This window comes from Lissotriton vulgaris, chromosome 2_1 (genome assembly GCF_964263255.1).
Source record: "Lissotriton vulgaris chromosome 2_1, aLisVul1.2, whole genome shotgun sequence".
Classification (NCBI taxonomy): Eukaryota; Metazoa; Chordata; class Amphibia; order Caudata; family Salamandridae; genus Lissotriton; species Lissotriton vulgaris.
In genome coordinates this window covers 251162472-251178689 of record NC_141687.1, presented here as the reverse complement: position 1 = coordinate 251178689, position 16218 = coordinate 251162472, and the positions used below count along the sequence as shown (strand labels likewise).

The following is a 16218-nucleotide window of genomic DNA, read 5'->3' as shown; positions in this document are numbered from 1 at the left end:
AACGACAGTACAGCTGCTCACACTGCCTGTGTCGCGATAAGGGTAAACAAACAAGTGTTGGCAGCGCACAACAATACGCCTTGACAAGTGAAGAGGCAGTATAAATGCATGATAATTATTCTTAATGTGGGGACTTGCCTTAAAATGCGTTATGCTACCACGTGACACTTGGCAGGTCTGACTGCATGATGGGTGCATGAGGTATAGTTTCTTCAGCTAACGATAACTGGTGAATTTCAGGTTTCTATTATAGCATAAAACGTTTTGTTTTAACTGATATGTTCACCTATGTTACCTTAACCTTTCTTTTTACAGTATCTCTATACATATTTGCATGTGTGGTGTAAAATACTTTGTACTGCGAAGTGGAGATAATTTAAGCACTGACCATACATGCCAATAGACACGGTTCAGGAGGGAGACTACCGATTTTTCAAGCCAAAAATTGCTTTATTTTAGCTGTCTCCAGCCTGAAATTGCATTTTTCACAATATAAGTCAATGGGGAGTTTTCATCCTCACGATTTTTTATTTTAAATCTCCCAGGTCACTGTCCTGAAATGTTGGCATGAACTGTCGTCTTAAACTGTCTACTCTGGTGCTGGAAACCAGGGTTCGGCCTCGAGGTCGCGTCCACATCCTGTGCTTCTGGGCAAATTACTTAATCTCCCCGTGCCTGAATGTGTAATGTAAATACGGTGCTCATGTAAGCACTCCAATACCTTCGGGTCGAGCTCGGGCTATATAAAATATGCAAAAAAAATTAAAGCACGTGCATTTGAACAAAGAAAATGTTGTTGCGTTGTTTTTTGTTTTACACTTGACTGGGTTGAACGAAATGTACAGTCGACCGGCCCTACCAATAATGTAATGGCTTTCTTAGTCTTAGCATGATGCCGACCAGTTAGTAAATAAAAAACGAACCGTTGGATTATGCCAGGTTTTTAGCGCACTATCCTTCTTAAACTTAACTGCTGCGCTCCAATACCTTCGGGTCGAGATCCTGGTAAAACTGCAACACCAACAAAAAAGAAAACATTAACTGCACATTGTTTATGTTTTTGTAGCACTGCTTTTCAGCTAACTGTTTTGTATGGGTTTACCTAAAAAGGTTCCCATTACTTTCGCATTGCTTTTCGTTTGCAATAAGCTAGCGTGTCTGCGAGTTTGTTCTAAGGACGCGGCAGATCCCAACAAACCCAACACAAAGGAACAGGGGAGAAAACGCTGCTTTTTCAACAAAAGAGAGACCGAAGCAAATCAATAGCGAAATTCACGCCGAAAAGGCAGCAAGGCATTGTGGGGGTGGAGGGTGTTCACCTCGTCCGTTTTTTCCCCCTGAAACAACGCTTCGAACCTATGGATTACTCCGACCGGAATTACGTCACACTCCATATGCACACACAATTCAAACGGTAATTAATGACTACTCTCGTAACCTATAAGGATATGAAATACTAATTTCATAAAATAGTTTCCATTAGAAATGTCATAGTTACTTCAGTTATTGTTTGGGGGCACCGACGCACATTAAATTGCCGTAAGGTACTACTTTAATGCGGCGGAAGAATACCTTGCATTTAAATGTAAGCTGTGAATGGTTCTAGAGGCGGGCAGTCGCCATTTTGGGAAGAGATTTAAGGAGTGAGCCTACAGCGTGCGCGGCCTTTTCAACCGCGTGTCGTGCTTGTTGCTGCTCTCGTTTGTGTGACTCGCACTTGTGTTTTTAACCTTTTTTCCTACTTTTTCTTCGTCTGCGGCGTACGCCCCCATCCAGCCGCCACCCTGGACGACATGGCAGGAGGCGTTATCCGCGGCCCCGCCGGGAACAATGACTGCCGCATATATGTTGGGAACTTGCCTCCCGACATTCGCACCAAGGACATAGAGGACGTATTCTACAAATATGGCGCTATTCGTGACATCGACCTCAAGAATCGGCGCGGTGGGCCCCCTTTTGCTTTCGTCGAGTTCGAAGACCCGAGGTAAGTACCACGCCTTGTTTATTTGGATTCAAAAGCAAAACAGTAGTGGCCGTTAAAGAGGAATAAAACGTGACCTCAATGGAGTACCTTAGAATCTTTTGGAGCCATTAGGAGCCGGGGCATATATTGTCCACATCAGTTACCATTTGGCTATAAGTAATTGTATGTCTTCCAGTTTATCGTTGCATTGAAATCATTACTGCATATATGATTCGATAGATGGATCCTCCTACTGGTAGGATGGTGTGCCGTTGTGCACTTAACGTTGCAGGCATGAAATTGGGACGCGGAAAAACTGGCGAGTCGCTCTAAACTAACAAAAACGTCGCTGGACTCTTATGATCTACAATAGAAAATGTTTTTATTTGTACATATTCGCGACAATGCAAACCTCACTAGATTGCGCGGGCGGTACTGTTTTTTATTGCTTGGTGGCCATGGCGGGCGCGAAGCGGGGAGGGCTGGCGTGCTGCATCGGAGGTGTATTGAGGTTCTTACTGGCTTTTGTATGCGTATTATATTCTCTTGCCTTGTTTATTGCACACGTAAACCACTAATTCCAATTAAAGTTTAGTCCAGAGGTTTTCATTCACACAGCATGTCACGTTAGACGGTATCGCAGGGACGTACTCTTCTGCTCTTTGTATAACGTGCCTTTTTAAACGTTTTGTATTATGGTTTTAATTAACTAGAAAATATATTTTCGTACTACTGGTACAGCATGTGTTCCACGTCAATCTTAAGCACATTTTTTTAATGGAATGTCTTCCTTTTTCGTACTCCACCTTGCATGCACCCGCCTATTTCTTGTGGCCGGAGGGACTCTACCCGGTGGTTGCTATCTCAGGCCCGTTGCCCTTTCTCCTTACGTGTTCTGCACTTTGTAATGTTGTATAGGAAGCTACATGTGCAAGCTCTTGATAATGGAGTGCTCGATACTTGTCTTCAATGTCGAATTGCTTGCTGTATCAAGCGTATGTGCCACCATTTAGCCACAAGCATAAATGTTTCAGGTTTGTATATTTGCATTAATAAATGTAGATATTTCCACCATCCTATCTATATATCATACGCTTTTTGCGAAAGTGCGTCCCTGCGCCATGGCAGATGCATCCGTGTTTCCTTTTAACAAATGGCTGCGTAGTCCTTTCGCTAAATGTCATTTACCCACCTTAATTTGTGTAGTTATTGGTACTGTGATAACTATATGTTTCTTCTTCAGGGATGCAGAAGACGCTGTATATGGGCGCGATGGCTACGACTACGACGGCTACCGATTGCGGGTAGAGTTTCCCCGTAGTGGTAGAGGAACCGGAGGACGAGGCGGTGGTGGTGGAGGTGGTGGCGGCGGCGGCGGAGGTGGTGGTGGTGGTGGCGCCCCTAGGGGTAGATATGGGCCCCCATCTAGACGTTCCGAATACAGAGTGATTGTTTCAGGTGGGTATTTTATTTCTTCTTCTTTTTTGGTACATGTACAGGATTCGACGATATGAGGTGCGGCTCGATTTATATTCTTCGGACCGGATTATGACCCATTATCGGTTTGCAATCCAAAATAGAGATGTGCGTTAGATTGTGGATCCCACTTCACAGCCTGCATATTAGCTGAACGTGATGGCTTTTTCACCATATCAGTCTTTAGACTTGACCTGCCAAAATACAACTGCTTGTGGAGTCCCATGGTTGCTGAATTGTAGAAGCTATGTGGAGCACAGGATTGCCTGTCCTTCCTTCATTAGACTTCTAACCTTCACTTTCCCGTGTGTCATTTTCTTTCTTATCCTACTCCCCTCTGACGCCTCTTCCTTCCCATTTTCCATCCCACCCCCTCCCTGCACAAGGTGTTCCTTTAAACCTCCTCTCAGTTTTTTCTTCATGATCTCCTTTACTTCGGTCCTGATCTTTTCTGCCCTAGTCTCCCATGACAACTCGCCCACTCTTTCGTCTCTTGGCAATTTATTTTTTTATTTGAGAAGTTTTATATACGCTGGCTAGACCCGGTGTAGCGGAGCGCTTTACAAGAGGAGGTGCCATAGATTTCAAAACATAGCTACGTAGTTAAAACTTTTTAGGTAAATAACTGGAGAAGCAAGAGTTACAACGGCATGGCCCAGGTAAGGATAAACAAAGCAGACACTGCAGGGAGATTCGGGGAAGAGTAGAAGAGGGAAAAAGGGAGGAGGTAGGAAACACAAAGGAGCGACGAGAAAAGATAGTGTCTGATGAACGGATGTGTAGGTGACAGCCAAAGGTGAAACCAGAGGCAACTCCACCGGTCATCTGCCAAAGGTTAGCTTGGGCGTCGAAGTACATCAGAGGGTTAAGGTAACAGCCTAGAGAACATCAAAATGTTTCAGAAAAAACCCGTATCGAGGAGTGATGTGCTGGATTCCCAGCAATAAAGGGAACAGTTTAACAACCTCCACTACGTGGGGAATCCCATAACACCGTGGACTCGCTCAGAGGGGAGTCTGAGACTCCAGGGCAGGAATGCTGGATCCCTCCCCAACAAGGGGAGAGGAGTGCTTTGGCAAGGGGCACATTAAAGGGAGGCCGATTAAGGACTATACCACTGTGTGAATCCCTGAACACTGGATTCTCTCAGAGGGGAACCTGAGATTCCAAGACAGGAAACCTGGATCCCACCCCTATCTTTCATAATACCTACTTCCCTCTCACTTATATCTCTCCATTTTCCTGAAGTCTTTCTTTCCTCCTAGGTCTCGCGTTGGCAAAGATTTTGGTTTAAGTGATCCTTTGTTAGACGGATGCCCCATTCACATTGCAGTTACTGCCCACTTTAGCTTTTGGCTAATGTCACTCTGTGTTTGGCACATAGTACTCATTTATTTCCAGGGATTGTAATGAATGTGCATGTATTTCTTGACACAAAATCATGTACCCAGTAGCCCTGTAACAAAGTAAGCCTAGTCCAGAGACCTGTGCTGAACCTATTAACTGACAATGATTGGTTCTATGTTTTAGCTTCCTCTTAATGGCTCTTGGGGGGCCCACTCTAAATGTAAGGCGCTTTTTTTCCTCTAAGTCAGTGATTATGAGGGGGCATTCTACACAACCATTCAGGCATACACAAATCGGATTCTACCAGGGCCAACTCCCCGAAGACCCTAGTGACTGGTTCCTCCAGGTTCAGACCGTTGAATCTTTATAAATCTGCAGCATAAAATGTCTCTCTGCACTCTGCAAGTGTTCTGGTGAATCCCTCTAGTTATAACCGTCACGTAGACTACCTCCCTTGCATAAATGTAAACACATGCTGTCCCATGATGCGATCAGCTGTGATTATTGTAGTGACCAGATTCCCATCGGGCTGCTTAAGACGCTGCATCTGCCACCATTAAACCTGGAGGCAGTATTTTTTTTTGTTGTGCAAAGTTTTATATAGCGCGGACTAGACCCGGAGATATCAAAGCGCTTTACATGAGGATCAGAGAGTTACAGGATACATAGTTACATCATTTTAAATCCATGAATCACCGGGGGAGGAAAGGAGACACGAACAGGGTGATGAAAAACAATGTCAGAAGACTGGCTGGGTATGTGACGGCCAATGGGCCAGATTCTATAGCTGTATCGGACAGCTCCACCGGGCATCGGCCAAGGTTGCTCGGGCTCCGCGGTAGGTAAAAATTGTTTGTGTCCGCCCAGGGGCATCGTCATCGAATGGGGAGGGTAAGACACATGCGGACAAACAATGTCAGGTGACCGGCTGGGTAGGTTACGGCCAAGGGGCCAGACTCCTATAGCTGCATGGGACAGCTCCACCGGGCATCGGCCAAGGTTGCTCAGTCTCCGCGGAGGGTACAAACAGTTTTATCTGCATCAGTTGAGTCAGTGAGTTACGGGTTACATCCGATTGAATCAAAGAATCGGAGGGAGAGGCAAGGAGACACAAACAGGGAAACTGAAAACAATGACCGGATGTGTAGGTGACTGCCAAGGAGCCAAACTCTATAGCTGTATAGGACAGATCCACCGGGCATCAGCCAAGGTTGCTCGGGCTCCGCAGTAGCTAAAAAGTTTTGGGGTCCTTCCATGGGGCATCCTTATGGTTCCATCGAAAGCATCGGGTGTTTCTGACTGCTGGGTTGGAGTTTGAGATGGGCGGTGGGGGTTTAGACCGAACCACGTAGAGGCCCGTTTTGCTGCACCCAGTGCTTAGGTGCCATCTTAAAAACAGCTTACAATAACACCAAAATGCCTTTTTGGTGGCATATATGTAGCTCAGTGAGTTCTCTTCGCTGGGGCAGTGTACTCCCCGTCCGGTATGCAGCTTCTTTGCGTAGATGAGGCATGTACATAATGGTGGTTTGAATGAAGAGGCCAAGTCAGTAGCACGTTGCATTAATTGTGAACCAGGGTGGCCATCTTAAAGTCAGGCATCGAGTGTGGCTCTGTATCATTTCTCTGCAGTCCGCGCTCTTGCTGGTGAGTGTGTGGGGATCAGGGTGTCTCCACTAGCCTGTTAATCGGTCACTGCGCCTAAATCTCATCAGGACGGTATCCAAGTGCATTAATCCCTGCTAGTGGAGGACGGGTACTTTAGGGACGATACTACCATGGCGGGCGTCACATCGCGAAACAGGGCTCAGCACCAATCTTCCGTATTATGATCTGTATGACGCTTCATCAAAGCAATTTGATACAAGCACTTTGGTAGTCTGGACGTGCCTACCCTTAAAATCACGAACCACTGGTGCACTGCATTTTTGTGTGATCAGGCCGGTCAGTGATCATACCATCCCAGTGTGATTTGAAATGCTGTACCTACTAAATTAACTTGCCGCCCGTATTTATTGGGCTAGTCTGGCCTCCTCTAAAACGGTGGCTCTGCATCTCTTGTGGTGGTCACCAATAAAAAGTGATCTTTAGGGCAAGTTTTGGACTGAAGGGATGTGGGTGTGTGCTGGGGAGAGGGGGAATTTGCAATGGGGGGTTCTTAAGCATGATTGAGATTTATGGGAGTATCGGGTCTACTTTTTTGAAGCTAGAAGTTAATGAAGTAGTTTGGGTTCTCTGTAAGCGCACAACTTTTAAATTATTGAATATGTCAAATGAACAGTTGTGATTTATTTTTTCCGTTTTACCTGCTTAGTTGTCTGTTTTTATTGATTTTGTTGAGTTACGTCGTCCTAAGCATACTGCTTATTAATTGGTGCCGCTATGTACTTTTTGGTTCAGGACTGCCTCCTAGTGGAAGTTGGCAGGATTTGAAGGATCACATGCGTGAAGCAGGTGATGTATGTTACGCTGATGTATTCCGAGATGGAACCGGTGTCGTGGAGTTTGTACGGAAGGAAGATATGACCTACGCAGTTCGAAAGCTGGATAACACTAAATTTAGATCTCACGAGGTAGGTGTTGAAGTTCTGTTTTGTAACAAAGGATATTTTTTAAGACATTGGACATTTAAGGTAAAGTCATTTGTGGGCTAAACAGACCAGTATAGTAAACCCAGATTGTTGAAATATTTCATGTCGGCATGCCTGAATAATGGCAAAGGAGGTTGGATCTTTCAATGGCAAGTTCTATCTATTTAATAGGGGGAAACTGCCTACATCCGTGTTAAAGTTGATGGCCCAAGAAGTCCAAGCTATGGAAGATCGCGATCCCGAAGCCGTAGTCGTAGCAGAAGCCGTAGTCGAAGCAACAGCAGAAGCCGCAGTTATTCTCCTAGAAGAAGCAGAGGATCTCCACGCTACTCTCCCCGTCATAGCAGATCACGTTCTCGTTCATAAAGTCCATAGTAATGCTTTTTTTGTAGACTCGTTATACAGTTCTTTCCAGTCTTTATTTTTTTTTTAATTCAGCCCGTTTTATTCACAGTTTCAAATGTGTTGGGTATCATTGTGTAATCTGAGTATTTGCTCCTTAACCAAAACATTCCCCCCTTGTCTTTGGTAAATTGCATTTTAACCTATGTGCGATAGAAGTGCTCAAATTTATTTACCCGCAATGCTTTTCAGGCTTGTGTTTGTGTAAATGTCTGCTGGTTGTGGTTTGTACGAAATTGAAATGTGGGTATTTATATGGCTAATTTGTCTCTTGGGGGAGTCTTATATTTTACCTTGCCTTTTCGTGTGTCTTCCTGTAGACATAACTGAAGAGATGGATTAAGAATGCTTTGGATTAAAGGATTTTGGAGCACATTTCAATCATTTTAGGATTGTCAAAAGGAAACATGAGGAGGATCAATCAATAATGGAGGCAATGGTATGACTCCAGTGCTACCGTCACAAACGATTTTGGCAGTATTGATGTTATACGTGAATGAAAGTTTGTGATTAGAATGCTGGCCATATAAATATTTGAAGTAGAGCTGTATTTACATGTAAAAAAAAACCTTACCCTGGTTTAGTTTTGGGTGCTTGGGAAATAGCTTTTACACAAAGCATTTCAATACGCAGGTTAACAAGATTGCTTTTATACATGCTATAGTTATAGTAATCAAATATGTATAATATCAATACTGCTAAACCTTGCATGTCCTCTGTGTGATTGATGCAAACTTGCTTCTTAAGTGTACAACCTGGGTATGACCTAGAAGAGGGGAATGTTAGGCTATTAGTTACAGTAATCCCTCCCAAAGCCATAGTCCTGAGATGACCCATCAGTACAAAAACAGGCCTAGAAGATTGTTTTGCTGAGCATATGGGTTAAGTTTAGTTATGGCTTAAATGTATACCTTTAATTTTCATCTTGACCTATTTCCAACCACTCTACCAGAAGTGTAGCAATGAAAGTTGGTATTAGCATGTGTAGATATGTACCCCTCTAATAATAAACTGTTATATTTTTAAAGTAACTTTGCTTCACCATTTAGTTTTGTTTTGGGGAAATGGTAGTTATGGTGCACATCTATTTTTAATCGATGGCACACATAACTGTCTACTCCCCAGAAACTGTTTTTTAATAACAGTATCTAACTTTCTGCCTCCTCTTTTTTGGTTTTGCTGGTTATAAAGGTTTGGATTGGAGAGGGCTCACTGGATCAGAATCCTTGGAGCTGGATCATTGGATTCAAATCATAGGAGTTCATAGGATAGGGAGGATGAATTGCAAGGATTCATGGAGCGGGATCAAATGACATGGATCATAGGAGTGGATTCCTGTCCCAACCAAACCGCATTCATGTGGATATTTTTTTACACAACCAAATTGGCCATTCCAAAGAATTTTTCCTGTTTTTGACGCTTGGAGGCCTTAGGATGCATGGAGGCGTTTGATATCATGTTTTTGTTAAAGGAGCAAAGCGAGGACCTCGAGAGGTACGCTGGAGCAATCTCCTTGGAAGGATTCAGCACAATAGATGGTAAACATGATGGGTTGGAGGGGGGTTTGTAAAGAATAAATCAGTAAGTTATCTCTAACATTAATGCCCTATTGAAATTGAGCAGGTATCCAACTGGCTGTTGCCAATCTTCTTTGACTAATAAAACATTTTTAGAAAAAATAGTATTTAATTTTTTTGGGGGTTGCGCCTTCATCAAAATTGTCTCCCGTTCAAGTGCAAAATTGCTATGATGAGTTGCATATATTTATTGAATTTTATATTGTTTACAGGATTAAGCTGTAGCAGATAGCCTCGAGCCAAACTACTACTGTGCGCAAAAACTAAATAATGGAACACTGACATACATTTTTGGGAAGTTGGCACACAAAGTAGTTTTTTCCGTATTTAACGGTCAGTTGACTTTACTTTCTTTCTGACCAACCCTATTGCTAACAGTAGTAGTCCACCCATTGGTTGTAGAGTTTTTTTTTTTTTTTTGTGCGAGGGGTGCTGTTTTACCTGCCAAGTGAACTTTAATGCATCTACAGTCTGTATCCACTGACAACCCAAACCGGTGTAAGGTTAACGCTTTAGCAGCCTTTAAGATTTTTTTGTGTGTGCTGTTAGGTTGTATTTTTAACGTAACAGTTTGAGAAAATTGAAAACTGCTTCCATGGTGGTTCTGAGCCTTTTCAGCAGTTACCAGCAAATGGGTGGGTAACTTTTGTTTATTTTCTAGGCTAGGTTGCCACTGACTATCAAGGAAACATGTTGATCACATTCTTCATTACAATTTGAAAGTAAGTTTAATGGAACCAAATAATATCATAAGATGCCTTTTTATGGCTTGAGAAACGCAAAACAAAACAGGAGAGCAAAAACACCAAAATACATAAGCAGTTAAGCTGTTGCAGTTTATTTATTTTGAAAGTTTTATATAGCGCGAACAAGATCTTTGCAGATATCAGAGCGCTTTACAAAGCAGGGAATACAAACAGAGTGAATAACAGGCCATTAGGTATAGCGTAGTTGTAGGTAATAAGTGGGGTGAGGTAGGTACATGAGGGAGCATAGTAAAACAGGTACATCAATAATGCAAATAGTACAAATAAGTGTGAGCATAGAGTCAGGTAAGTCAATAATACAAGTAATACAAATAATCGAAGGGATCGAACAGATAATACAGATTCATACTTGAAAGCAGTACACAGAGTGCCTGCGTGCCAGTTGCTAAAATAACTACTTTGAGTAGCTCAGCTGCTGCAGGCTGTTATACAGATGTAATATCACTCTAGCTCCTGCAGTATCCCTCCCGAAACACCGCCACCCCTGCCAGCCCCCTTGAAGTTGGGTAAACCGGCTAGCTTAAGTTTATTATTTTATTTCAAAGTTTAATATAGCGCGAACAAGATCTTCGCAGATATCAGAGCGCTTTACATAGAAGGGTACATGAGGGAACATAGTCAAACAAGTAAATCAATAGATCACACAGTACAGATAGTACAAATAGGTGACTGCAAAGCGAGTCATGTGAGTAATAAGACCACTCATACCAATAAGTAAAGGGGTCAAGCATGTAGTACAGATCAGAGCAGGGTGTTAATAGGGTTCGAGATAGTAGTTCAAGTGTATTTAGCCATGAGGATAGCTTTTACTTCTTTTTTAAAGAGTGTAGTGGAGGAGATAAGCCTGGTTTCGGGAGGGAGTGAGTTCCAAATCCTAGGCACCATTCCTGAGAAGGAGCGCTTGTATGTTTTTTCCTTCCGGAATCTTCGAGGTTTCAGCAGAAGATTGTTTGTGCCTCTCGTGTTTCTGATTCCCCCAGAGATTGTCAATTTCTGAGCAAGGTAGCCGGGTGAGTTTAGGTGTACCGCCTTGTGTGTCATGCAGGCGATTTTCAGATGTATTCTGGCTTCAAAAGGCAGCCAATTCAGGGATTTCAAGTCAGGGGTAATGTGAGAGTGCTTTTTTGACCCAGTGATGAGTCTCGCTGCAGCATTTGAAGCTTTTAGTGGTGCAGTTGTAGTTAGGGGGAGTCCGCAGAGGGCGGTGCTGCCGTATTCAATTCGTGGGATGACTAGTGCTTGTACTGCAGTTTGGAAGTCTTTGGCTGGGAGGTAGGGTTTAAGTTTCCTCAGAGTATTGATCTGGAAGTTCGCTCCCTTTGTTGCCTTGCTGATATGTTGCTGCATGTTGAGATTGGTGTCGAGTGTTATGCCTAAAGATTTTGCTGAGTCCACGATGGTGGGTTGGACATTGAGTGCGGTTAGGAGTTTAAGCCAATGTTGAGTGGTGGATATCTTCGCTGGAGGTGAGATCAGAAGGAACTCTGTTTTCAGGGCATTGAGTTTGAGGTGATTGTCTGCAAGCCAGGATTGGGTGCATCTGATCGTTGAGTTCAGGAGCAGGATGTCATTGGGTGATTGTAATTTGAGGTAAAGTTGTATGTCATCGGCGTACATGTGGAAGTGTACATTGGATGCTTGTAGCAAGGTGGTGAGAGGTTCCATGACTAGGTTGAACAAAGTTGGGCATAGAGAGGATCCTTGGGGGACGCCTAGCGTTACAGGTATTGGAGAGGACATTAGGTTGTTGCTCTTGAATTTCTGCGACCTGTTGTGAAGAAAGGAAGTGAGCCATTTGAGGACAGTTCCAGATAAGCCCATTCTTGTGTTTAGTAGTTCTAGTAGATTCTCATGTTTAACAGTGTCGAATGCTGAGGAGAGATCAAGAAGGATGAGGAGGCAGGTTTCGTTTTGGTCTAGCATTTGAAGTGCGTCGTCAATTATGTGAGTCATAGCAGTTTCTGTGCTGTGTCCTGCTCGGAAGCCTGACTGGTGAGGGTTGAGGAGATCGAATTGCTCAATGTGTTTAGTCAATTGTAGTTGTGCGCATTTTTCCAGCAGTTTGGCGTGAGTGGGGATATTGGTGATGGGACGGTAATTGTTGAGATCAGAGGGGTCGGCTCGGCTGTTGGTTTCTTTAGTATTGGCTCCTACCTGCGTTGTGGCCTCGGGGCGGTTTAGGCTACCTGAGACAGGGAGCGATGAAGTGTGGGGCAGTCCCTCGAGTTTTGACCCATTTCATTGTCTTGTGAGTGTGCAGCCCTTCATGTACTGTAGTTTTAACTTTCAGGATAAGGATGCGTGGCTTTTTTATCTGGGCGTGGGGCTGTGCTAGTTTGACCCTTTCTCCTAGGGGCTTGCAGATTGCTGCAGTCTTCTTGGCTGTGTAGCTGTGCCTTTGAGGCGTTAACTATGGGTACTGCATCTGGCTGCTGCCTGTTGCAGATACAGTGGCTTTCGAGAATCCTGGGAGGGGGAGGTGCCAGTGGAGGCTGCTAGGTGGGAGGCTGTGGTTCAGATGTGTTTTCTAAACGCGATTTATTAGATCCCTTGTCTGACATACTGTGGGTACTAGAGAAATAAACAGTTTTGCTAATCCGTGCTACGGGCTGCGTTAAGATATTTTTTTCCAGTATCGGTTATGCTGCTATTGATAGGGCTTCACCTTTTTAGTTGTAGTGTAGGCAACGTGCATGTGCTGTTCTAGAAGATGACCTTTAGAAATTGATCTGCGCTTTTCAGGCACTCTTGTTTGTGCTGGCATCCACCTTGCAGGAGGGAGCCCGCTAATTGAAAATATATGGCCCACGTGCCCGCCGCTGCTTGCTCCCGCAAGGTGGATGCCGGCACGAGTGCTTGAAAAGAGCTGTTTGCAGATTGTCTAATATACATGTGTGTACACAAGGTCGACCAAACCTTCAACTGCCTGACCATTTTTCTGTTCAATGACTATAAAAATGGCACACTTTTGTCCCTTCTCCTAAAATGGCGTCATGGTTCCCTTTGAGACTGTCTCTGACAATCGCGCTTAATGGGGTGAAAATGATGTGCACAACTAATACTGAGTGTACAGCAAATGTATAGACGAATTTGCAGTTAAGGTTACATTGTGCATTCAGTCATGGAATAAAGCTCACCAGGCACCACCAATGTAAAATGTGCATGCATAATGTGTGAGATGGACAATTTGAGGCATGCTACACAATTTAATACTACCCACTGGAAAATAATACCACTTTGTTTTGATCAGAACATCCAGTGTGCTCTGTAGATTACACAGTCAAAGGGCAGCACATGGGCATTGTGTTCTACATGAAAGATTGCATTATTCACTCCATGGTGGCAGTCTTAGTTTCTGGGTTGACATACAAAGCAGTAAGTAGCTTAGTACTGCAAAAACGAACATATTTAATGATCCAAACTGTCCGTGAGAAACCTTACCCCCACCTTGTGAGCTCCATCCTTGGCCATAATACAACATTTCAAAGTGTGTTCATTGGCCCCAAAGTTTTAGGGCCCAACGCACTATGGCCTTGGCCAACAAGCCTACCCTGGAAGGCAACAAGCAGCTGCTTTAGTATGTAAAGCTCATTAATCTCATGTCTTGGGGAGAAAGGGAACGATCCTCGTGGGGTTTCAGTAAATAAATACATTCTGATACTTAAACATTGGTTGACCGGATGCTCATGCTACTGGTTAAACAAAACGGAAGAGTGTTAGCTTTCATCATTTTCCCCGAACTGTTGTGGAGAAAGCCAAACATCTACAGCAGGTAGACAAAGTGTAACTCTACAGAGTGCATCTATTCGCTCCTCCACCTCAGAAATCAGCAAGCATTTCTCCTTTCATTCCTTTTTTATTTATTTTTTGCATTATGTAGTGCAAATGAAGCTATCAAAGCACTTTACACACGTACTAGTTCCATTACAGAAATCTGCCCGTAGGGTGATCATGTGCTGCATGGCTAAACACTTAATAGGTCCCCAAGGTGAGACCTATTGGCTATGCCAATGCTTGTTAAAGTGGCTATTGATCTTGCATGATTCTGGGATGCAACTATGGTACTCTGCAGTCAGAATTGGTTTCCACCAATCTAATAAATTTCAGAAATAATTCAGGAAACTTTGTTTTTCCTGAAGCGGGTAAGGGTACGGGAGAAATTGTTGCGATTGTGCTGTTGACCGTGTTACCAAATGATTGACCAGTTCTCGCTCTGATCTTGGTGTCAATATTTTGGGTGTTATTTTAGATTTTCTGATTCCCTTTCCCTCCAGTGCTCCAAAACTTTGTGTCCCCAGCACCTAGAGTGAGGCACGCCATGGCCAGAATACCTTCATCCGTCAATTTCTTTTGGTTTTACCGTGAAAATGGATCGTATCGGGTTTCCTTAACGGAGGCCATAGGGGAGAGTGCACACCGACCCTCCAACCCCCAAACGGAGAGTAGATGCCATGCGCAAGGTGGTTGCAGGCCAGACATTTCCCTCGCTTTGAAAGGGCATTATGGCCTACCTCTGGTTCCACTGTTTACTTTGCCACTCAGCTCATGTTTGGGGGCATTTCAGGTTCACTTACTAGTGTGGTCGGCACGTGCACCCTTATGCTTCTGGAAAAGAGTTGAGATACAGAGCGTTTGTAGAGGGCAGACGGTATAGTTTGTACTAAGAAACTTAGACCCTCATTCAAATGTTTTTCTTTACTTGATCGATGTTTGGGAAGGCACTATTTTTTTCCCCGCTGAAAAGATATTGGTGGGTGATCTAAACCTACCAGGGATAGTGGAAGTGGTGTACAGTGCACCATAGGGTTTGGGTAAGTTGTATTGAGTGTAGGATTTCCAGAATCCAGTGCAGAGCTTTCGGATTGGGAGTAGGGCCCCCTTTCTTGACTCCTCGAGCATGAATTCTTATACGGTGGGACATGGCGGAGAGTGCTGACCGGATTAGTCACCAGGAATCTATTCCAGTGTGACTTTTTTTTTTAAAGCCAGTTTCTTTTCGTGATAAGATGTCTCAACTTGAGAGGGTTGGGTTTTTTAGCTGCTTATAAAGGGACAACAACCTGAACCTATCTATGCTGTTGACAATACATTTCAAAACTTTAAAGAATAAAAGTAAACCGGTCTGTAATATCGCCCCCTGCCCCCGTCCCGTCCAGAGATTTTTTTCCCCGCGGATTTTTGGGTGATGTGAAGCGATCCTCTCACCACTGGTGTGGGGGTCTGAATCCCGGACTGGTGATATTGCAATACCTCGGGTAGTAGATCTAGGAATACCTACCAATCTGGATGGCCAAGAGCATGGGTGGGATTGCCACATTTCTGGGCCAGAGAATGTGTCTGAAAATGCAGCATCCGAGGTACAAAGACGAGGCTCCCTTGCCAAAGGCTTTTCCCGATTATTTATTTATTTTATTTTGAAAGTTTTATATAGCGCGAACAAGATCTTCGCAGATATCAGAGCGCTTTACATAGGAGAAGAGCAAATATACACAGATACATCTATAGTGTTAAAAGTACAGTGAAATGATATAAACAATCAAGTAAGTCAATTTCAAAGGCAAACAAAAAAGCAAAGGGTTCGAACAAGTAGTACAGATGAGCACTGAGTCTTTGAAGTTGATCCCCAGTAGTGGTTCAAGTGCATTTAGCCATGAGGATCGCTTTTACTTCTTTCTTGAAAAGTATGGTAGATGGGATGAGCCTGGTTTCAGGGGGGGGGGTGAGTTCCAAATCCTGGGAGCCATTCCTGAGAGAGAGCGTTTGTAGGTTTTTTCTTTGCGGAATCTTTTAGGCTTTAGCAAAAGATTGTTTGTGCCTCTAGTGTTTCTGGATCCTCCAGAAATCGTCAGCTTCTGAGCGAGGTATCTAGGTGAGCTAAGGTGGACAGCCTTGTGCGTCAAACAAGCGATTTTCAGGTGTATCCTGGCTTCAAAAGGCAGCCAGTTCAGGGATTTGAAGTCGGGGGAAATGTGAGTTTTTTTGATCCAGTGATAAGTCTCGCTGCGGCGTTTAAAGAGGCTCTTATGGGTGCCGTAGTAGCTAGGGGGAGACCGCAGAGGGCGGTGCTGCCGTATTCTATTCGAGGTATGACAAGT

At 43.9% G+C, this 16218-nt stretch overlaps 1 protein-coding gene across 1 annotated transcript; it reads left to right on the top strand.

Moving 5' to 3' along the window:
• The first annotated feature begins 1594 nt into the window (after positions 1-1594).
• SRSF1 (serine and arginine rich splicing factor 1) lies at positions 1595-8810 on the top strand. Its single transcript, XM_086954866.1, has 4 exons — positions 1595-1984; positions 3207-3421; positions 7187-7359; positions 7549-8810. The coding sequence occupies exons 1-4, from the start codon at positions 1794-1796 to the stop codon at positions 7741-7743; spliced, it is 774 nt and encodes a 257-aa protein (XP_086810992.1). The 5' UTR covers positions 1595-1793; the 3' UTR covers positions 7744-8810.
• Positions 8811-16218: the final 7408 nt, after the last annotated feature.

Coding starts and splice junctions, on each gene's coding strand:
- SRSF1 (XM_086954866.1), top strand. CDS start 1,794: ATGGCAGGAGGCGTTATCCGCGGCCCCGCCGGGAACAATGACTGCCGC. Junction 1,985..3,206: donor GTCGAGTTCGAAGACCCGAG/GTAAGTACCACG, acceptor TTTCTTCTTCAG/GGATGCAGAAGACGCTGTAT. Junction 3,422..7,186: donor ATACAGAGTGATTGTTTCAG/GTGGGTATTTTA, acceptor TTTTTGGTTCAG/GACTGCCTCCTAGTGGAAGT.